General features: G+C 38.4%; 1 protein-coding gene across 2 annotated transcripts in view; it reads left to right on the top strand.

Moving 5' to 3' along the window:
- SPEF2 (sperm flagellar 2) overlaps positions 1-23,861 on the top strand; it is a 185,261-nt gene that overhangs the window by 28,515 nt on the left and 132,885 nt on the right. The window contains exons 7-10 of one of the 2 annotated variants that reach the window (XM_030331452.2): positions 1,974-2,160; positions 9,965-10,153; positions 16,429-16,616; positions 19,661-19,829. In XM_030331452.2, the coding sequence (XP_030187312.1) occupies positions 1,974-2,160; positions 9,965-10,153; positions 16,429-16,616; positions 19,661-19,829 (733 nt within the window). Of the gene's footprint in view, positions 1-1,973; positions 2,161-9,964; positions 10,154-16,428; positions 16,617-19,660; positions 19,851-23,861 lie in introns of those variants that run through there. The other variant, XM_030331445.2, reaches the window with a different exon arrangement.

The raw sequence follows: 23,861 nt of genomic DNA, 5'->3' as shown, positions 1-23,861 counted from the left end.
GCAGATATAGAGAAATCATAATCATTGCCCTCAAGAAACCCACATCTAGGAAAATGAATATTTATTCAAGTAAATATCATGTAGCTTTCTTCAGCCTTTAATTGGAATGAGACAGCAGATGGATGGTTACAGGGCAGACTGATTGATAAATAAAGGACAAGCAAAATGTTAAGTCTATTAACCCATATACAATCCAAAGCAAACTCTTTCTAAGAACACATTTGAGTAAAAATATAAGAATTTTAACGAAGGATCTAAAAAGTTGTGCCACATAATTTTCATAAGTTCTTAATTGTACTAAATCTTAATAAATAGGGTTAAACTTCGTCTTTGATCCTCCTAAGGCTTTGCTGGCTATACAATTTCTGCTCAGTGCCTCTTAGTGACAGAACACAACTGAAGGTTAAGCCTCTGCTGATAAAATCACCAGGATTTCAGTGTGTAATTTAAAAAAAAAATTACTCTGTATAGTGCTTCTTAGCATATCATTTGAAATTCAGCAGATATCAACTACATGTCAGGATGATGAGCACATGGACAGAGAGGAGTATAATAGGATATTCACGAGCTCAGAGTTCATCTGGGAGCAGCAAATGTACAAAAAATGAACTATAATACAATATGATCTACACTACACACGTGCAATTATTACTTCATTAAACATGAATTAACTGTGCTTTTATACCTCTTGAATGCTTCTGTCTGTATAAGAATTGATGACTATTTAGTTGCTACATACAATAATGTGTCCTTGCCTTTTGAATAAGACAGTAAGTTCTATTTAAACTTATAATATTTAAAATAATTATTGATAATATTAAAACTTGTTATTTATTGGCAGGTAACAAGATATATCTTGTTCCATTCTACTGTTGTATTCCGTTTATTTTGTAAAGAGACATGCAGATGAGAATTATTTGATTCTTATATACATAAAAATGTGTCTTTTACTTTTTTTAAAACAGACTTTTATTTATTTATTTTAATGTTTATTTTTGAGAGAGAGAGAGAGGGAGGGAGGGAGGGAGGGAGAGAGAGAGAGAGAGAGAGAGAGAGAGAGAGAGAATGTGAGCGGGGGAGGGCCAGAGACAGAGGGAGACAGAATCCGAAGCAGGCTTTAGGCTCTGAGCCTGATGCGAGCACAGAGCCTGATGCAAGCCTCAAACTCATGAACTGGGAGATCCTGACCTGAGCCAAAGTCAGACGCTTAACTGACTGAGTCACCCAGGCAACCCTGTATCTTTTACTTTTAAAGATAACTTTTGAATGAATCTATAAATTCTGTACTAAGCCACCATTGTCCCGCTAAACTGAATGTGTTTGCTTTCTGTTAGTAAGACCACTAGGCTCTTCCTGTAGGCTCTTCCTGATCCTTTAGGTGTGGACATGAGGTGGGACAAGAAGCGAAGTAGGTCTTCTTACTTGGGTCTCCAGAACTTGGGCAAGAGGCTAGGTCAGTCTTGTGGGTGCAAGTGTGGCATGATGAGCAAGTCAATTTTCAGCTATCCATGGAAGGACTCTCAGTGTCCTGACATTGGAAGATCTGGCTGACTTTTAAAGAGGTATGCCTTCCCTGACACTTTGGCTATCAATATGGTACTTACTCTTAACTCAAAACAGGGGAGGCAAGAGGCCTAGAGCCAGCAGGCAGAAGAGGGAAAGAAAATCCAATCTCTGGGCTCAGTGAAGATCATGATAAGTGAAAGAACAAATAGGCGATAGGCCTAGAAAGAAGGCTATGCTAAGGCTATGCTGAAGACCTCCCAACATAGAGTCCAGAAATACAGCGAATGGAATCTAACGATAAGCCATAGGTGTCACAATGAAGTTCTAAGATTTGCTTTAATGCTTGTATTAATAAGTTAACCGAGCACTGAAGGGAGCCTTTCCCTCGAGGTCTTCCTCCATAGTCGCAAGTAGCAGCATGTGGTTACACTGTTTTTCTAAATCCCAATAAAAACTGTTGTCCTTAGTGCCTCCAAGCCTTCTTCAGATACAGCAGGCCAGACAACAACTGATTTATTAAACACGTATTCGGATGATGACTACATTAAAAAAATCCAAAAGCGCCTTGAGGAGGATGCTTTTGCACGAGAGCAAAGGGAGAAAAGACGGCGGAGGCTGTTAATGGACCAGTTAATAGCCCACGAAGCACAAGAGGTAAGATATTTAGATATTCCTTGAATAATAGTGATAGAAACTTTGCAAAAATGTAGTCTTTTATGCATACATTTGTGTATCTTATTTATTTAGTATCTGTTACTCTGAATCAAATGTCAACAGAAAAACTTCACATCATCACAGCAAATACACTCGGGAAAAAAAATCTGTGCAAAACAATCACTGAAGAATCTAAACTCTGGTGATGGTTATACAATATCGTGAATGTGCTTTTTACCACTGAATTGTACCCTTAAAAATATTTTAGATGGTAATTTTTATGTATATTTTCCCACATTTAAAAAATACTGACAAAAAAGAAATCTAAAATCTACGTCAACGACGTGTATCTATTGCTACTTTTGGAGGTAAGAGGGAGCTTTTTCCCAGTTCTTTTGAGGTATAATTGACAAATAAATATTGTATATACTTCATGTGTACAATGTGATGATTTGATATATGTATACCTTGTGAAATTATTGCCATAATGAAACTAATTGGCATATCCATCACCTCACATAATTTTTTGTGTGTTTGGTGAGAACACTTAAGATCTACATTTATAAATTCAACTTTTTTAGATTGACATATAAGTGGGATTATGCAGTATTTATCTTTCTATGCTTGACTTATTTCACTTAGCATAATGCCTTCCAGGTTCATCCATGTTGTCACAAATGGCAGAGTTTCCTTCTTTTTTAAGGCTTAATAATGTGTCCATTGTGTGTATATACTAATTTTTCTTTATCCGTTTATCCATCAGTGGAATCTTAGGTTTTTCCATATCTTGGCTATTGGGAATAGTGCTACAACGAACATGGGGATGCAGACATCTCTTTGAGACAGTGATTTAATTTCCTTTGGATATATGCCCAGAAGTGGGATTGCTGGGTCGAATGGTAGTTCTATTCATAATTTTTTGAGGAACAAACCATATTATATTCCATAAAGGCTACACCAATTTACATTCTCAGCATCAGTTTCCAAGGGTTCCCTTTTCTCCACAGACTTGCCAGCACTTGTTATCTCTTGTGTGTGTGTGTGTTTATTTTTTAATGTAATAGCCACTCCAACAGATGTAAAGTGATATCTCGTTATAGTTTTAATTTGCATTTCCCTGGTAATTAGTGATGTTGAGCACCTTCTTGTATACCTATTGGCCATTTGTTTGCCTTCTTTTGAGAAATGTCTGTTCAGGTCCTTTGCCCATTTTTAAATTGGTTAATTTGGGGTTTTGCTATTAAGTTGTTTGAGTTCCTTATATATTTTGGATATTAGCTAAAGGTACATTTGCAAATACTTTTTCCCATTCTGTAGGTTACATCTTCACTCTGCTGATGGTCTCCTTTACTATGTAGAAACTTTTCATGAAATTAGATGTATTTCCACTTATATATGTTTGCTTTTGTTGCCTGTGTTTTTGGGGTCATATTAAAAAAAAACAAAAAAAAAAACAAAAATCAAACAAATAAACAAAAAATATTGTCTAGACCAATGTCAAGATTTTTCCTCTATAGTTTCTTCTAGTAGTTTTATAATTTCAGGTCTTATGTGTACGTCTTTAATCCATTTTGAGTTGATTCTTGTATACAGTGTTAGATAAGGGTACATTTTCATTCTTCTGCATGTGGACATCCAGTTTTTCCAGCACCATTTGTTGAAGATGCTGTCTTTACCCATTAGGTAGCCTTGGCACTTTTGTTGAAGATCAGCTGACTGTAGAAGTATGGAGTTATTTCTGGACTCAATTCTATTCCATTGGTCTATATGTCTGCTTTTATGACAGTACCATACTGTTTTGAATACTATAACTTTGTAATATATTTTGAAATAGGCAGTGTGATGCCTATAGTTCTGTTCTTCCTGCTCAAGAATGTTTTGCCTATTCAATGTTTTCTGTGGTTCCATATGAATTTTAGTAGTGCTTTTTTTTAAATTTCTGTGAAAAATGCTATTGGAAATTTGATAGGGATTTTATTGAATCTGTAGATGACTTTAAATATTATGGACATGTTAGCATTACTGATTCTTCCAATCTCATGAACATGAGATATCTTTCTTTTTTTTTTTTTTTTTTTTTATTTTTAAAAATTTTTTTTTTTCAACGTTTATTTATTTTTGGGACAGAGAGAGACAGAGCATGAACGGGGGAGGGGCAGAGAGAGAGGGAGACACAGAATCGGAAACAGGCTCCAGGCTCTGAGCCATCAGCCCAGAGCCCGACGCGGGGCTCGAACTCGTGGACCGCGAGATCGTGACCTGGCTGAAGTCGGACGCTTAACCGACTGCGCCACCCAGGCGCCCCGAGATATCTTTCCATCTATTTGTGTATTCTTCAATTCCACCAATGTGTATTTCACCAATTGTGTATTTCACCAATGTTTTGTAGTTTTTAGCGCACAGACCTTTTACTTCCTTGGTTGAATTTATTCATAAATAATTATTTTTGATGCTATGATGAATGGGATTATTTTCCTCATCTCTTTTTCAGATTATCCATTGTATATAGGAACACAACAGATATTCATATGTTGATTTTGTATCCTAAAACTTTAGTGAATATGTTTTTTAGTTCTGACAGATATTTTTTGTTGCTGTTGTTGGAGTCTTTAGAGTTTTCTTTTTTTTTTTTTAAATATACTTGAGAGAGAGGTGGGGGGGTGGAGAGGCAGAGGGAGAGAGACAGAGAGAGAGAATGAGAGAGAGAGAGAATCCCAAGAAAACTTGACACTAAGCACGGAGTGTGATGCAAGGCTTGATCCCACAACCATGAGATCATGAACTGAGCTGAAATGAGGAGTCAGAGGCTCTACTGACTGAGCCACTCAGGTGCCCCTAGAGTTTTCTGTATATAAGATCATATCATATGCAAACAGACAGAGATTTGTTCAGGGATCCAGCCACCTAAAAGACATTAAAGGAAGTTAGTGCTCTGGATATTTCCATCAAGGGAACTGTTTCTTCTCAGTGTTGGGGAAAGATGCTATTCCTACAGCCAGGCTGGGGTATGCAGCAAGGAGCCTCCATTCCTACCTCCTCCTTTAGTGAAGTGTCATGTCCCAACCTCCCTGCACAGTGGACACTAGGGTCACTGTTTCACAGTGGTGGAATGTGAAATTCCCATGTGCAACGTGGCATGTTTTTTTTATCCATCCTTCTGTCTTCCAAAGAGAAAATGGCATTTGTCAGGGCTAGAATTTCCTCTGCTTCCCTCAAGTACCTACTGCTTTTGGGGAGCATGTCATGAATCTTATGTCAGCCCTGGATGCTTTTATTCTGGCTCCATTTGTACTTCATCTACCAGAAATGCCTCTGAATATCTTCTCTAGCTTCCCAGTTGTGGCAGTGTCCCCCTGGGGTTTGTATACTCTGTTTTAGTTGGGCTTGTGAAGGGAGAGCCAGAGATCTGTGCTCAAGTTGTTATCTTGCCTAGTGATGTATAAACAAATGTGATTATATGAATGAGAAATGATGAGATTTAGGGTTAGAAATATCACTTTGAGTATTTTGGAGGATGAGTTTTGGAGAAGGATTGGGGGGAGAAGGCATGGTAAAGGAAGGGCTGACATTGTTTAAGGTCGGGGCAGTGCCAATAGGTATAGAATGGAGTAGGGCTGATATAAAAACATACATAGGAGTTAAAATAGACCACTTCATTGAAAATTGGAGATTAGGAATGATAAGAGCAGATTGAACTTAGGATGGTCCTAGCATTTTAGGTCACAGAGTCATAGTTTTATTCGGTTATCAACAGAGATGGGGAAATACTGGGGGAGCACCAGGACTGAAGGAAAGGTGATGAGTTTAGTATAGGCATTTAAGTGGAGACTATGAACCCAGTTTGTCTCCCAACTGGTTCTGTGGTCTTCTGGCTAGCATCTTGATTGGTTCTTGGGATTCACTCCAACTCAACTGTGTCTACCTTCCCCAAACCTTTTCTGTATTGTTTACTTGAAACTGGCATTTGAATATCAGATTCTTCCCCCACTTCTTAACCCAAATATGCTTGAATATTTAGCTTCAAGGTCTTTCTGACAATATCCCATTCCTCCACAAGAGCTGCTTGGGCACCTTTGGATAACTGAACCATGGCATGGACCAGGGTAAGCTTGTAGCTCCAGCTCCTGGGGGAGGCAGAGGGCCTGGTAATTAAATTGAGGGTATTTCAGATTGTAATTCTGTCTAAATCTTCCACAAGTATAATTAAAAGAGAAAGGTGGGGGTGCCTGAGTGGCTCATTCAGTTAAGCATCGGACTTTGGCTTAGGTCATGACCTCATGGTTCATGAGTTTGAGCCCTGCTTTGGGCTCTGTGCTGACAGCTCGGAGCCTGGAGCCTACAGCCTGCTTTGGATTCTGTACTTTATCTCTTTCCACCCCTTCCCAGCTCACACTCTGTATCCCTCTCTCTCTCAAAAATAAGTAAACATTAAGAAATATTTAAAAAAGAGAGAAATGTGACTTCTATTATTTTTTATTTTATCCATTGCAGATATAAGATATTTCATCTGTGTTACAGGATAAATGGACATCTGTAGGCTGCACTGAGCACCTAATGTGTTCCACATTCCAGTGAAATTCTTGGAAAAGTCTATTTCTAAAATATGAACTACTTGTACAATGGAACAAAAAATAAATCTTTTCCATTCAACTTTTGAGTGCAGGTCTTAATACGCTTGATGATTCTTCATACTAAAGCTTCATATCCATAATAGTGACTCAGAATTCAACAATAATTTCCTTTTCTTTTTCCCTTTCTAACCATAATGTGTTATCACCCAAGCAGTAATCAAAACAGTTCTGACCAATCCAGTTTCTTCTTTACAAGTGTCAGAATGACCAGATCTCATTTATACAACTAAATTGCCTTGCCATATAAACAACCAAATATAGAATATACTCTATATTAACTATAGAACTTACTTGGAATAATAAATCAAGGTCATTTTTTTAAAAATACGGCTGTGACTATGCCTTATGTATCCCAAACCACCCCAAAATGTAGTAGGCTGTTTGGGCTGGGCTCAGCTATGCTGTCCTTTTGGTGGTCTCAGCTGGCATCTCCTACCTGTCTTTCATCAGCTGGTGGGTTGGCTGGAGCTTCATCAGGTCCAGCAGGGAAGACTGGTGCCTCTCTCTATATGGTCTCTCATTTTCTAACAGACCAGAAAATGTGATGACAGTCGTGGGGTCACAAGACAATTAAGAAAATCAGACCCCAAGTTTTTGTTTGTTTTGTTTTGCTAATGTCCCATTGGTCGATTCAAGTTCAATGGGTACCCCATACCTCATATTTAAGGAGTGGAGAAATAGATTCTTCTTTTTGATAAGAATATCTGCAGGATACCATTGCAAGGATGTGGAGGAAGAAAACTGAAGAATTTGGGGCCATTTTTACATGCTGCCTCAGCTCCACTATTGGATCTCAAAAGGAAACAAATGATTAACATTAAAGTTTCTAGAATTTTATAATTAGATTAGATATGTTTCAAAGTTGTTCACAATTTAATTTTTTATCTTCTATGTGGCACTAACAAAAAATTTCATACTTATTTTCGGTTGAAATTTTATTTCATCTACATTTTTATATAATTCCCAGGTTCAAGTTTTGGAATTTACCACAGAACATTATTATTATTTGCATCTAGATTCTGAAAACATATACAGTATTTCTCCCATTTCATAGTGGCAGAGATCATTTGAAACAATGTCATTAATGATGCCAGATTTTCTTCTTAAATAATTGGATTGTTCAGTGTTAAATGGAGAGTGTTATGCAAAGTGAAATAAGTCATACAGAGAAAGACAGATACCATATATTTTCACTCTTATGTGGATCTTGAGAAACTTAACAGAAGACCATGGGGGAGGGGAAGGAAAAAAAGAGAGAGAGAGAGAGAGAGAGAGAGAGAGAGAGCGCCAAACCATTAGAGACTCTTAAAAACTGAGAATAAACTGAGGGTTGATGGGGAGTAGGAAGGAGGGGAGGGTGGGTGATGGGCATTGAGGAGGGCACCTGTTGGGAGGAGCACTGGGTGTTGTATGGAAACCAATTTGACAATAAATTTCATATTTAAGAAAAGTGGGCAACTCCAATATTTAGGTATTCTTTTACATCTTCCCCCTTGGGAACTCCTCCTTCCACATGATGTCTCTATTTAGGCAGAATGAGAGCATGAAGGGGTGTTGTAGACTCTGGGTCTAAAGTTCTCTCTTGTCTAGCAAAAGAGCAGGATGCAGGATTGAAAGTGAGAAATGGCTAATGTCCAGGAAAAGACAAGAACCCAGAATAAGGGCCTTTGTCCCATATTTATTCAGATCAGAAGGCTTATAAGCATGATGGGTGTGTACAAAGAGACAAAGAAATTGTGAACATTAACTTGGGGACTTGTGGGAAAAGGGGGGTTTTGAAGATATACAGTGTTTGGAGTTTGGGTCAATATAAAACAAAATCCGGGTACCAGGCAGTGGGAGGAAGGTTGTTTACAGTAGACATGAGGCAGCACCTCTGTTCATCTTTGCCAGCCTGGGGATGAGGCAGGTAGGGGGAATAACCTCAGGGTTGACAAGGTACCTTTTCTTTTGTTAACCATCTCTGCTCTGGGCTGCTTTGCCTGCAGCGCAGCTGTCTATAGTCCACCAATTTACCTAACCTGGCCTATCCTCCTGTGAAAGCAGCTTTTCCACTATAGTACTAAACTGGGGGTGCTTCCATCCTGAACGTCTAATATTGTTTATTTCATATACCTATGTATTGGGCATGTTTGTGCCATTCCAATTTTAGGCCTTTGCCTCTCCCTCTCTATTCTGAGGGCCCTGCACCCCCTCTCTATTTAGGGGTGCCTTTGCACCTCCCTATTCCTGGCACCTTTGCAACTCCCTCTTCTCGAGGTGCCTTTGCATCCCCCTATTCTTGGGGTGCCAATCTGGTTTACCCAAACTCAGGTGTGAACATTTTATGACTTTGTATTTCTGTATGCCTTGTTAACTCATTGGTGTAAGCCCAGGGGTTTCCTAAGCTTATACCCCACAAAGGGGCTTTGGAGATCATCTTCCACCAAAATCCCGCATTTCACCTGTCAAAAATAGGCCCTGAAAATCCAAGTTACTTGTCCAAGACCACACCACCAGTTAATAGCACGACTGGGGTGGCAACGGCTTCTGATTCCCGGTTTAATGTTTTTTACCACTGTTCACTTACTGACTCGCCTTCTGTTCTCTTGAAATAGACACGAGAGCCAAGAGAATACATCTAGCTTCTCTTTCAGATTACAACCAGTGAGATTTTATAAGATAAGCAGGTCATTTTCCCTTAGATTGTCCTCCAGCCTTCCCATTCCATCAGATTGTGGCTTTTCCTCACTCATGCATTGAGATGTCCACACTGGCAACTAACCAGATCTGCCATCTTCAGCCAAAGCCTGTATTTGTTTTTACAACTAATATTTCACATCTGAAAACTTGCTTATAAATTATGAATCCTATCCCTTGTTTATAAAATCTTGAAAACAGTCACTAAATTTATTTTTCATTGGATTTTAAACAAAGTAAGAATTCATTTAAAGTAATTATGACTTGCAAGATCATGATGCTTCCAGATACCAAAATTGTACATACGATATTTAATGGAAATTTTCATTTTTATAACTTGATTTTTGCCATGTTCAAATTTAAATCAAATGGCAGAAATTGGTGCTGATGAATACTATGCCTTTTAGATATTATTTATGCATAGGCTTCTTAGCCCAATGGGAAATTTGGACATGGCCTTGGCAAATAATTGGCTCCTCCAATGGTGTTTTCAGGAGGCGTTTCGGGAAGAGCAGCTGATTAACCGGCTGATGCGGCAGTCCCAGCAGGAACGCAGGATCGCTGTGCAGCTCATGCATGTTCGGCATGAAAAGGAAGTTTTATGGCAAAACAGAATTTTCAGAGAAAAACAGTATGAGGAGAGACGACTTAAAGATTTCCAGGATGCTCTTGATCGAGAAGCGGTAAACAATAGCTCCCTTAAAAATATTTCTCAAGTTACTTTTGATTTTTTCCACCAAGTCAAGGTAAACAAAGCTGTATTTAGAGTCAATTTTTTATACGATCTCTCTCTCTTATTTCCCCATTTTTATTTTTTTGTAACTACATTGACAGCACATAGAGCTTCTACATATTACACTCTCCCTTTAGTCTTGATTTCACAAATATTTGATGTTCACCACCCATTTTTATGTTCACATCTCTCTGGTTGTTTTGCTTGCTTGAAACTCATTCTCTAGTACATTTCTCAAGAAGGGGTCAGGGAACAATATTCCCTATATTTTGTATTGGGTATTATGTATGGTATACTGATAACAGTAGATGTCTTTTATCCTGATTGTCAGTTTTGCTGTATATAAAATCCTTAGTTCACATTTTCTTTCCTTGAATTTATTAAACACATTATTCCATTTTCTTTTGGTAAAAGTGTTACCATCAAAAAGATTAATGATAATCTAATTTTCAATTGTGTCATTACTCTCTTTTTCTGGGTGCATACAGAATTCATTCTTCTTTACAGTCTGCTAAGTTTACTAGAATGGTATTGGTGTTTCTTTTTTTTTTTTTTTTAATTTTTTTTTTCAACGTTTATTTATTTTTGGGACAGAGAGAGACAGAGCATGAACGGGGGAGGGGCAGAGAAAGAGGGAGACACAGAATCGGAAACAGGCTCCAGGCTCTGAGCCATCAGCCCAGAGCCTGACGCGGGGCTCGAACTCCCGGACCACGAGATCGTGACCTGGCTGAAGTCGGACGCTTAACCGACTGCGCCACCCAGGCGCCCCGGTGTTTCTTATTCTAGGTGAATATTCTCAGTCAGTGAGAGCACTTTTAAGCTGCCTCCTTTTAATAAGACACCATAAGTCTTTAATAAATGATTCCTTTCTTTCTGAAAAAACAAGATTATATCAAGTCCATATTGTATTATTCCTTCCTCCAAAACAAACCATTTGTGCAGGGTACTCTGGTTGATTGTATTTGAGAATAGTACACAGATACCAAGATCCAGATGATAGGTGTGCTCTTGGTTACTATGATATTGTGTCTAGGTCCTTTTATAGCTCCGGACATCAAAATATCTAATCTTTCAATTATTTAACATTAATATTTTTCCTTATCTTTATGTATATATAATGGCTCTAATAATCAAAATCGATCTGTTCTATCAATGGATTGTATAGATTAATTCTTGCCTATTTTCTATTGGAGATATTCCAAATTTATTCAGTCTGTTGGTCTAGATTTGACTGGAGAAATTCAAAACTCATGTCAGTGGCATTTTCAATAGCCTGTCTTTACTGCCATAAAATATTCACAAAACTAGGCTGAACAGCAGAGAAAACCTTACAAAAAATAGGAAGGGAATGCTTTATTTATCAGCCTCATGGTTTCCACGATGATATTCCACAAAAATGAAATACAGCTTTTGCCAAAATTATGCGATTTTTAGAAATATTGTTTGGAGAGTCAGGGAAATGGTGCTTTTGCCTTTGTAGAACAGACATAGCTGAAATGTTAGGGGTAGGGGTGAAGAACCATATACCTCCATGAATATGAGCCGCAGGGACACTGATCTCGAGTGTCCTCTTAAAGAGCTGAATTATCTGGATAACGGTTTCATCCCTCTTTTTTTTTTTTTTTTTATAAGAGTAAACTTGAATGGATTGAATGGCATTTGCTTGCATTAGAAATAGCGTTTCACTAATCTTCCTAAGTGCCTGTTGAAAAATATGTTTGCTTCAAGCCCAGATAATTAAGTGCAGAATAGTAAAGCCTTTCTAGTAGGACTGATCCCACTGTGATGAGAAGGATTCCCTCCTTGTTTCTTTAACTGGCCTTGAATCAACTTCAGAGGATTGGAATGCTCAGGCCTGCTAGAGCCTCAGAGACCAGAACTGTGAGGTTCTGAGGCATCTGAAAAAAATTATATCCCTTCCTCTAACAATGATTACCTTTCCCTAAAGCTGAGGATCTGCTTCTCTAGCACTCCTGTCTGTGAGACGGCTTGATTTCACAGGTTACCTCCACAAACATTGAATCTATCACCTCCTACATCAACAGTGGCTGGTGTATAAGTAGGAGCCAAAGAAATAAATGTTGAATTGAGTTTGCTAAAGGAACAGACCTTTTCTTCCCAGCATCATGCACTAAATAAACAAAATCCATTTTGTTACCCACAGAAAATCATTCAACTTTTGTGAAGAAGAGAGTTTTTAAAATCGTTTTTATAACTTGTTTCTGTTTTTGTAGTTTTTGTTATTGTTTGTGGTGGAAGAAGGGGGAAAATTCTCCAAGTACTTTTAAATGTATTAAAGATTTTAAGTGTGCTAATGATACGGACTGTTAATGATATAATGTTAATTATTGTTTTGCTCTCACGTGGTCCCTTTCTGCTGAGGTCCATTGTAGAAATGCTCTCCTGCTTTTCTTCCTACTTCATTGGCTTCCCCTTCTTTGCCAGCTCATTCTCCTCAAATACCAAAATGATAATGTCGGGATTCCTTAAAGCTTAGTCCCAGGCCTCTTCTTTTTCTCCTCTATGTTATTTCCTCAGAGGACCTCCTAATCCACAACCATGGGGGTGTAATCACTGCAGTAGACAGATGACTCCTGCATTTATATCTCTGCCTTCTGCGGTAAAGACCCATGTGTTCAACTGCTTTCCTGACATCTCTACTCAGATGTCTCAGAGACACCTCAAATTCAACATGTTGAAGCCAAATTTATGACCCTTGTTACTAAACTGGCCTTTTTCAAGTTTCTATATCCCAATAAATGACGACACCCTTTATTCAGTTACACAAGTGTAAAATCTCAGGGTCCACTTGAACCCTGCCTCACCCTCTCTTCCATATCCAGAACATCACTAAGTCCTGTCGATTTCATGTACTATCTCTTTAATTTGCCCATTTTTCTCCATGTCTACACCATACCCCAGTCTCTACTACTACCACTGCAATGGCCTCCTTCATCCATTTTGAGAGGCTATGAATTAGCAACTACAATTGGGGTGTGCAAGAACCTACCATTTTCTATATTCTTTAAATCAACCTGAGCTCAAACTCCAGCAGCCCATCTCTGCCCACAGAGACGAACGGTGCCCCAGGTCACAGGCCACGTCATCAGGGAAGCTCTGCAGTCATCAGGCCCAGGTCCAGCTTGTTGCCTCTGAGGCCTCAGCTACCAGCCCACACATGAGGCACATGTCTTCACGGAGGCGATTCCAGTCTCTGTTGGTCCCTCATGTGTTCCCCCTGAGGCTCTGCTGCTCCCCAGGAAGTGCCAGGGAGCACTTTCTCTTCCTCTTTCTCTTTGCTCTCAAAAGCTTCCCTTCTCTGCTCTCTCTTTGAGTGACCTAGATTAATTCACCTTTGAAGATGGCCTTTTAAAGTGAAGAGGAGTTTCGTGCAGCTTCTGCTTTTTTGTCTTGCAGAAATTCCCTAAAGCAGGAGTCAAAAAGACATCTGCCTGCCTGTTAAAAATGAAGGGGAAGCTAGAGATAACTTCTACAAATGACCTGCCCTACTTCCATCTCCTCCAGATCATTCTCCATTCTGCTGCCAGAGGAACCTTCTTGCCTCTCAGATTTGACCACTGCCCTCACACTCAAAAACCCACCCACGGCTTCCCTTTGACCAGATCCTGCTCATACCTTGTTCCCCTCTGTTTCCCAGGCCCTGGCCACACTGGTCTGCTCTCAGATCCTGAACAAGTCATTTCTTCTGCCTTTCTCCTTCTTCCCAAATGCCTTTCCCCAGCGAATCCTCATCTTTCAGAGCTCTGTGCACCTGCCACTTCTTGTCTAGTTCAGGCCCCCTGTTATGCACCATACCCCATAGTCCTTCCCTGGTGACACTTGTACTGTGCAAGAATACAGTCATTGTGTGGCTTTTTCACTGTCCCCCCACCCCCCACTGGATGTAAGCTCCTGAGGAAGGGAGCATGTTTGCTTCTGCTCACTACTGTTTCCCCAGGGCTTAGGCCAATGTCCAGTACATTTAAAGAAAGCATAGAGGGTGCTGGTGCAGAAAGGGAGAGAGAGAGCACGAGTGAGTGAGGGAGGGAGGGAGAGAGAGAGAGAGAGAGAGAGAGAGAGAGAGAGAACTTCATGTTTTCCATCATCAGTTTTTGTCTGGTTTGGTTTTGATTTTAGATTAAATCTGTTTGTCTCTTCTTTAAGGTAATTGGGCATCTATTCTATATTAAGAATTTTTGATTTCAGATTTCTGCTCCACCTGCTATTACTAGCAGGACTTAATTATAATAATATTTAACCTTTTATGAGTATTTACCGTGAGTCAAGCATTGAACTATGTTCATTACATGCACATAGAATTCTCGCAGCAGACTTTTGAAGTGGACGCTCTCCTTATCTACGTTTTATGCAGAAGGAAAATGAGACTTAGAAACCTCACGGTCGCACAGCCTGTCAGTGGTGTAGACAGGAGCACAGCTGGCTCTGTCAGACTTGAGAGTCTGGGTTCGTAACCGCTGAGATTTACTACCTCCCACAGACTTCCTTTTTCCTTTCCCTTCTTTCTTTCTTTTTTTTTTTTTTTAGGGCTTCAGCACACTTTGCTGTAATGGGACAGGAAATTGTGGTGGGTTTAGCACAGGGAGGTGAGGTGGGGTAAAGGTAGAAGACTGATAGCTAAAAAGAAGGAAAGGGTTGGAAGGAGGGAGGGAGACAGCTCAGAGGTGAAGGCTGCTCTCTTCCTGCTGGGGACATTCTGCCCTTCTCTTCAAGGCTCCAGGCCTGTCACTCCGTAAACATTTCCACAGGCCTTATGGGCACTCTGCAGTAAAGCGGCCTCCCAAGCTCATTTTACTGTCACTGTCACTGTAAATTCTCATCTAGTTACGGCTTTTCTTTTGAATTCCTCTTTCCTCTGACCTCTTTGCAGGTCATGAAGCCTGCCCTAAAGCTTTGTACTTGCATTATATGCTTGCCCCAGAAAAACGGGGCTTGCAGAACAATACAGCAGGGACAAATTCTGGTGTGATTCCCGAACTTGCCAAACGTACAGAACTGACCTCAGAGGTCACCCAGTCCAACCCCTTTCCCCATAAAAACAAACAAAATAAAACAACGACAAAAGCAAAGGAAACTTCCATTTGGTTCAGTGGACGAAAGCAATGCATTGTCAGGCATTTGAGTCATGTGTGAGTAGTATCATAGGAAATATTTTCCCTGACAGGATGGTTTGGTGAGTTTTTCTGTGCATGCCTAGTCTTATTAATACCCCCACTTATAGGACATGGAGGCTGAGGGGGCGCTCTGAGTGGGAGCCTAGGACTTGCCTTCTGTACACAAGCTGGAGCTTGACTTTGATGGCAGCTCCTCCAAGGCCCAAGTTCACCTTCATTTTACACTCAGCGGGTTAAGTTACAGGAGGCAAGTATTGTTTCTGGAGCATGTTAGCACAGGATAGAATTTCTCAAGGAGCTGGTTTAGCTATTTGAAAGCAACATTTAGTCATGCTGAGTTTGACCTTTGTACTTGATGTGAAGAAAGTGTTTCTCTGAACAATATAATAGTGCAAACCAAGCAGAGGGTCATGATAAACTCTAAGTATTTCATTACTTTCTGCAGAAATAAATGTTCTCTGAGTGAATTTTACTGATTTATAAAGGCTGTAACAGCAGAAGGGTTTTTTGGTTGTCTAAACGCATTTAACATTTGTTGGCGCGTGTGTGATAGGCTCAAGCCAGTAATATCAGGGAATTTCCAAAACATTTTCTAAGTATAAATCAGTGTCCTAGAACTCTCTCACTCCTAGACAGAGGACATTGGCTGAATGGAGCAGATGTGCCCAGTTAAGGCTCCTAAGATGGGTTCGAAGGGGCTACGATGCTAGGGTGGCATAGGCTTGCCCGTTTCTCTGTGATCCCTGGCTCTGACGATTTGCAAGCCATGAACTCAAGGCTTCTTTTTACACACTGAAGATCCAATTTATTGTTAATCTATGTTGGGCTTTCCACAGTTGGACCACTTTTCTCTGTAATATGTTTTGCTGATAAGATAAGCTAAAAGTGGAATATTTCCAATATTGTCATTGCCAGCATACTCAGAACTTAATAAGGAAAAAAAGTTCTCCTTCATGATTAAGTTCTTCTTGATGTAAAAGGAGGTTTCATTCTATTTAGAGATTTTTTTTTGCCCATTGAAATTATAACATTATTTTCGTTTGAATCATCGCATAACTACATTGACTCAAACATGTCTCTGTCTTCTTAGGCTTTGGCAAAACAAGCCAAGATTGATTTTGAGGAGCAAGCCCTCAGAGAGAAGGAAATTCATGAACAGATTGCTGTGGAAAGAGCTCAAGCTCGTTACAAAAAGCATTATACAATATGTGCAGATATTTTGGATCAAATACTTGATTTGTCCACTAAAGTGGCAGACTACCGAATGTTGACAGATAAGTAAGTGTTACTTTTTACAATCATTACAGTACAGACATCACAGAAAATGGTGATTGTGTATGTAGACACCCAGTTGATAAGAAAAGACAAATTTTTTCCGTGAAAAAAGTACTAAGAAGTGGGGTCCAGGATACCTGGATTACTGACTCAATTCACCCACTCAATAGCCTTATTTAAGGTGCATTTATATGTCTTTTAACATTTAAACTTTGTGTCTAAATTTACAGTAATTTACAAAGACAACTATAATAATTTATTTGACACACTTGGAACTTTCTGAAATACTGGAATTATTTAAAAATTACTAGTCATTAAATCTATTTATTTTCATTGTACCTTGTTTCTAAAAGGAATTAATGTATTTATAAGGAAATATTCAATAATACAAAACATATTAAAAATATGCCAAATAAGAACAAAGGAAAATCCAAATTAAAGTAGAAAGTTAAGAACAAAAGATAAATTAGAACACAATTATATTGGCAGCAGATTTGCCAGTGGCTGCAACTGAGCTGCAAATTTTATCTGAGCTTCCTGGTAGCCAAAGGAAAAAGGGAAATACAATCTGCCATGTGTTTTCCATTTCCCATTCTAGTTCATTACAAAATACAAAACTTTCCTTGGCACTAAATTTAGAACAATAGCTCTCTCACGTGGCACACTCATCTAAGGTACACTGAATAGTGTAGTATATCTAGAGGAGAATGTTCTCAGCAAGATCTTTTAAACAAATGTATCATCTGGCCTCATAGACCTATTTCTTATGATATTCTTTGCTGAAAGTTACAGGAGAATGATATCACAGTGTATCTCAGTGAAAGTAATTCCGCAAGGACAAGGATAAGGCAACCCAGTTAAATATGTACACCTCTCAAATTACCCAAACTAAGATCTTCTTGAGAACCCACTGTTTTCTATAGTGGCTGCACCAGTTTGCATTCCCACCAACAGTGCACAAGAGGGTTCCCTCTTCTCCACATCCTCGTTTTTTATTTATCTTTTTGATCCCAGCCATTCTGACAAGTGTGAGGTGATATTACATTGTGGTTTTGATTTGCATTTCCCTGATGATTGCATTTCCCTGATTTGCATTTCCCTGATGATTGAGCATCTGTTCATGTACTTGTTGGCCATCTGTATGTCTGCTTTGGGAAAATGTCCATTCAGATCCTGTGCCCATTTTTTAATTGGATTGTTCACTTTTTTGCTATTGAGTTGTAGGAGTTCTTTATATATTTTGGATATTAACCCTTATCAGATATGTGATTTGCAAATATTTTCTCCCATTCAGTAGGTTGCCTTTTCATTTTGTTGATTGTTTCTTTTGCCTTGCAGAATCTTTTAAGTTGGATGTAGTCCCAACTGTTTATTTTTGCTTTTGTTGCCTTTGCTTTTGGTATCAAATCTGAGACCAACGTCAAAGGGCTTACTGCCTATGTTTTCTTTTAGAAGTTCTATGGTTTCAGGTCTTGCACTCAAGTCTTTAATCTATTTTGAGTTAGTTTTTTTGTGTATGGTGTAAGATATGTGTCTTTTAGTTCCAACTAAACACAACAATTACGCATATATATTAATATTTTATTATCTACACTACTATCAGTCAAGATAAACTCATGTTACTTCATTAAACAAGATGTCATCAGTATATATTTTTTTCTAAAGCACAGGTATATTTTTGGTATCAGCCTACTCGAAATAACTTTTTAGACTGTTCCTTAAAATTATTGATATTCAGATAATAGGATATTAATTCAGTAACTGTAAGGTTAACTTTTGGACAGTATATAAGTTGTTAATTACTTACTTTACCATAGAAGTCAATAATGCCATTTCAATAATTCTGATGTTACAGTATTTCTATACCTGAGCTTATTAATTTCTAAACTTCCATATTTTGACAAAGTAACCCTTAGCGACTGTAAATGTTTTATTAATGGAAAACATAATGTGATTATATTTGAAGTTGTACATTTAATTAAAGTACAACATTTTATTGTGGCAAAACATACATAACATAAAACTGACTCTTTTAATCATTTTAGATGTACACTTCAGTGACATAAGTGCATTCACACTGCTGTGCAACCATCATGACCATCCATCTCCAGAACTTTTCTATCATTCCAAACTGAAGCACTGTACCCATTAAATAACTCTCCAGCCCCTGGTAACCTCTGTGCTACATTTGGTCTCAGGGCATTTGTCTAAATTGGGTATCTTATAGAAGTGAAACCATACATTATTTGTTATTTTAGTGTCTGGCTTATTTCATTTAACATAATGTCCTCCAGTTTCATCCATGTAGTATGTATCAGAATGAAATTAATGAAATACTAACTTTTTTGTTGTAATTTCAAACTCCAGTCCAACCAGTTTTAGAGAAATGCATATGAATGTTAGACCCTTTCCTTTCTTTGCATTTTGTTCTTCTTGAAACTGTTTTCCCATTTCCCTGATTACATCTTAGTCATTCATCATATTTAAATAGAAATAGTTACTGAAAAATAATTTTAAAGGTTATCAAATATGTAACAATAATAAAAACCACCATGCATTCGATCTTTCTATTATAAATTACTTGCAAATATGTAAACCGACTGACATCTTAAAGGGGCTTTGGAAAATACTCAGTCTGCTCATTTTTGCACAGGAGGACACTTATATATTAGAGCATTTAAATGATTTTCTGAGGTTGCACAGCCATTTAAAATCATAGCTAGGAAGTAAAGAACCTAAGTTTTGTGACAGTGCTCACCATTTTAAGATATAATGTTCTGTTAGTGCACAGTCAATATGAGTTGGAAGGACCAGTGGCTTTAAGTAATGTTCATTCATGCAAACCTGCTGAGTTCCAGATGTTCTTTCTACTAGCCATTAGCCATATCCAGTAATAGTAAATGGAATCCCTAGCATCAAATAGCAGATCCTGGGGAATGAATATGATAATAGAGAGACTAAGCTTTAAGGTGTATATTTGACTATTGATTGACTATATATTGACCATTGATTCATCTCTACCTTTTTAAAAATCTTTTCTGCTATAGTTTGATTCCATACAAGGTGATGCATGATTGGAAGGAACTGTTTTTTAATGGAAAGCCCATATATCAGCAAGCCTCTATTAAGCATCTACCAGCTAAGCCCTCTGCAGAACAACTTACAGAACTGGAGAAAAGTGACTTGCTAGATAGCAATGATTACGAAGAATATAAGGTACTTACTAATATGGAATAATTACAATACAACATAATACACGATGTTTCTTTAACATTGCTTCTGTGATATTATGTCATTTCATCTCTGTTAATAAAAATGGGCATTTTATGTTTGCATTTTCCCTTGGTTTAATTTGTGTTTATGTACTAAGTTTTAAATCTCTGACCTATTCGTCATCTATCATCTGTTACTCCCGGTAATAGTAGAAGACTGGTCTGGAAAATAATAAAACATAATATATTGTCAGGGCTGATAGATTTCAGAATTTTTTAAATATTTTAATTTATTCATTAGCATTTTCTTTGTATGAACTGTTTACCTTTGCTACAAAAACCCTGGCATAAAGGTATTTCTTTAGGAATTTATTTAAACAGTATGTGGTTTTTAGAGGCATATGGAAGAGGAGATAGTCTGAGTTTTATGAACGCATAGATTCAAACAAAATTTTATTCAAAGATTTAAAAAAGTATTGAGTGCCAGTTTTCCTTCTTAGAAGAGCTGCCGAAAAGCCTTTGGTGTCAGACAGACCAAGGTGAGACCTCGGGCAGCCTGTCCCTTTGGTGGTGAGAGACTCAGTTTCCCAATTTATGAAATGGGGATAATAATATACCTACTTTATTTAGTTGTTGTGAAACTTATTTAAGATAATATGTATTAAATACTTAGTCAAGTGCACTGCACATTGGACGCAAACAATGCATATTAATTTCTTTCCCTACCGCCCTGCTCTCTCCACTGCATTTCATCTCACCTTTAGAGGTAAAGATGTGAAATTGATAGCTATCAGATGGAAGTTCTGGGTAGATTGGCATCAATGGAATGAGAAATAAGCCCATTATTATGTTATTGAATAAGTTTTAGAATGGTAGTAAGTGCGACTTACTCGTTAAGAAACGAGAAAGAAGAATAATTTGACCTAATCATTTGCTGATATTCAGCAAATACTCAATAAATGTTTTTTGAAAGGATGAATGAATAAAATGAATGAATGACAATGAAAAGAGCAAAGTGTAAAATAGCACTAATATGTAAAAGAAAAAATATCGAAACAAGATAAATTTATGATAAAATGATAAGGAAAGAGGTTAGGAGAAATTAAGTGTACATCATATTTTAATTGGGTGAATCTATATTTGTATCACTAAAACAGTTTTTATTTAAAAATTGACTGAACCTTATAGGATACCCATGCATATTTATTTTGTAGGGTTGTAGAATATAGTAGAGTTAGTGTGTCAACCTAAAGTATAATGCTACACGATGAGTGCTTTGACAATATTAAAATATGTGAAGGTATTTTTTCTGTTGTAAAGTAAAAGTCATTTTTTTGACAATTTTGCTGACTTATAGAATATTTGTTTTCTGAGTTGTTTCTTAAACAGCGTTATCTACTCTATTCTTACTGCTTTCATAAATCAGGAGACCTGGTAGTCTGCAGCTTAGCAAAGATTTGCCTTTCTGACTTTTTTCTTGTTTGGGAAATCATTACCACAGGAACATGCTTGTCTTACCCACATCCTGAAGCAGCTAGCATGTTTCTTTTGCAGGAAATTGTACACTTGTGTTAGGAGTATGTGAACATCTAGCAATGCAGTTTATTTTGTTTGTGGCCTTTGCTGTTTTCCTAGAAATGACAATTATCCTTGGAGTTCTGATATATATTTATGTGCTCTGTTCCTTTTCACTATGTGATGGAAAATAGATCATACAAAGGTGCTAGGATATACTGGAAACTAGCCTATTATCATTCCCCATTATTAGAGCTTTTGTCTCTTCAGAAACTTGTGAAATGTTCCTCCATACAAGTGAAAAATAGATTCTTCAACTTGGAAACTGCATTATCTGGCTTAAATAGCCTTTCACAAGAGACAGAGGGACAGCAACTGGCAGCTCATCTAAAGGAAACTGTTGTCACACTCATCATCACTAAATTTACTCAGGACTTTTAAGCCTTCAAGTAAATACATAACTTAGAAATTAACTTTCAAAAAGGTTACATTCTTAGCATACTCTGTTGATACACAGACCCGGCATCCTGAAAGAACTGATACATCCAGGCTTCGAGCCCACGCTTTTAAAGCTCTATTAGCATAAGCCCTAATGCTTAAAACTGTTAAATACTACACCTAGAAGTAGGCATAAAAACAAATTTTTGCTCATGAACACATCATATAGAGATACAAAAAATTCGATCCTTACTGTTTAACATTATTTCTTAAGTCATCCCACTCTATTAGTAGAGCAGGTATACGTGAGAGAGGGCTAGTCCAGGAATGGTGTGGCCAGGGATATCGTTTCTCTCTCTGAAGAAGGAAGCAGGAACAGTGTCAGGGAGCAGCCAGGACATCCACTGTTGCAGGATGACCATGAGCTGTTCAGTAGGGAGTGGGGAGGAGCCCTGAAAACCCAGTGGACCATGGGCAGCAGGCTAAGCCCGGACCCAAGTGCCCTAGACCAAGAGCTGCTCCAGCACAGCCCCCACCCAGCAGCTAGTGGTTCTCAATTATGCAGCGGTCTCCTCCCGGTAAAGCCCAGCCTTCCCCCAATACAGGTCCTTTTCGTGGTTCTTACTGGCAAATTACTCAGAATCCCAGAGCGTTTGATTTTTACATAAGCTGTTTATTAGCAGATACCTACTGAATGAATTTAGGAGTGATTGAAATTTGGCATTCATAAACTGGAGTTTGGCCATGGTTTCCTGAAGACAGATTTTTCCAAGTCTCTGCCACAAAGCACTTGGCAATTTGCAGAGATCTGGTGTGTGTGCCCACAAACAAGTTGTAGTCGGAATTCTCAATTTGGAGGAAGGACGTTTTGTGTCCACCACATCATCAATGTTGTTTTAAGTTGGTCATGCTTTTTAATTGCTGCTATTTGTGTTTGTAATGAGAACTGTTTAAATTCATGATCAGTTGAGGTTTCTGTGGCTGTTGGGTTAACCCTATAGTGTGTTGTAATGCACATTTTTATCAACAGCACTTTGGGCTTATGATTTTCTGCTAACTAGACTTTAAAGATGCATTTATACACGTTATGGTTTAACACTAGCCATGTCACTACAGCAGATGTGTACATACCCATCCCCCAATTTGTTTATGCAGTGGTATTTGTTGTTACCAGGTCTTTTCCCTTGGAGAATATGAATGGCCACAGGGTTGTCTGTCTTCCTACATAAGTCTTATCTGATTTGTTTGACCCAAAGACTCCAGACACTATCTTGTTCTTACTCTTTAACTCCAGGCTTTGGGATTGATCCAGTGCCTTTCTAGACTCAACTTCTGACAGCAGGGTCTCTACCTTAGCTCTTGCCTTGTTCCCTCTCTTCCCAGTGAATGACCCAGTCTTCGCAATACATTATTTAATAGATCCCCTATGGACAGAATGTTAAGTTGAAGCCTGTATCACTCAAGTAACATCACTGGGTAACTGATGCACGTACACTGATAAATTTTAGATGAATGTGAATAGATCATTATTTTTTTAAGTTTATTTATTTATTGAGAGAGAGGGAGAGAGAATGTGTGCAGGGGAGGGGCAGAGGAGAGGAGAGAATCCCAAGGAGGCTCTGTGCTGTCAGCACAGAACTCGACACAGGGCTCAATTCCATGAACCTTGGGATCATGACCTGAGCTGAAATCAAGAGTCTGATGCTCAGCCGACTGAGCCACTCAGGTGCCCCAGATCAAATAATAATAATATTATTATCTTTATTTATTTAAAAGATATATGTTGTATTAGCTCAGGCTGCCATAAGAAAATACTGTAGACTGGGTGGATTAAACAACAGCAATTCATTTCTCACAGTTCTGCCAAGTTCAAGTTCAGGGTGCCAGCTGATTCAGTTCCTTGGTAAGGACTGTCTTCTTGACTAACTGATGGCCACCTTGCTATGTCCTTAACATGAACAGAGAGGGAGAACTCTGGTCTGTCTTCTTCCTCTTAACAGGACACTAATCCCATCATGGGGGCCCCACCCTCATAAATTTTTCTAAACCTAATTACCTCCCCAAAGCCTCACCTCCAAATACC

This window comes from Lynx canadensis, chromosome A1, assembly GCF_007474595.2.
Source record: "Lynx canadensis isolate LIC74 chromosome A1, mLynCan4.pri.v2, whole genome shotgun sequence".
Taxonomy (NCBI): domain Eukaryota; kingdom Metazoa; phylum Chordata; class Mammalia; order Carnivora; family Felidae; genus Lynx; species Lynx canadensis.
The sequence above is the reverse complement of the archived record's forward strand: the minus strand, read 5'-3'. Positions and strand labels throughout refer to the sequence as shown.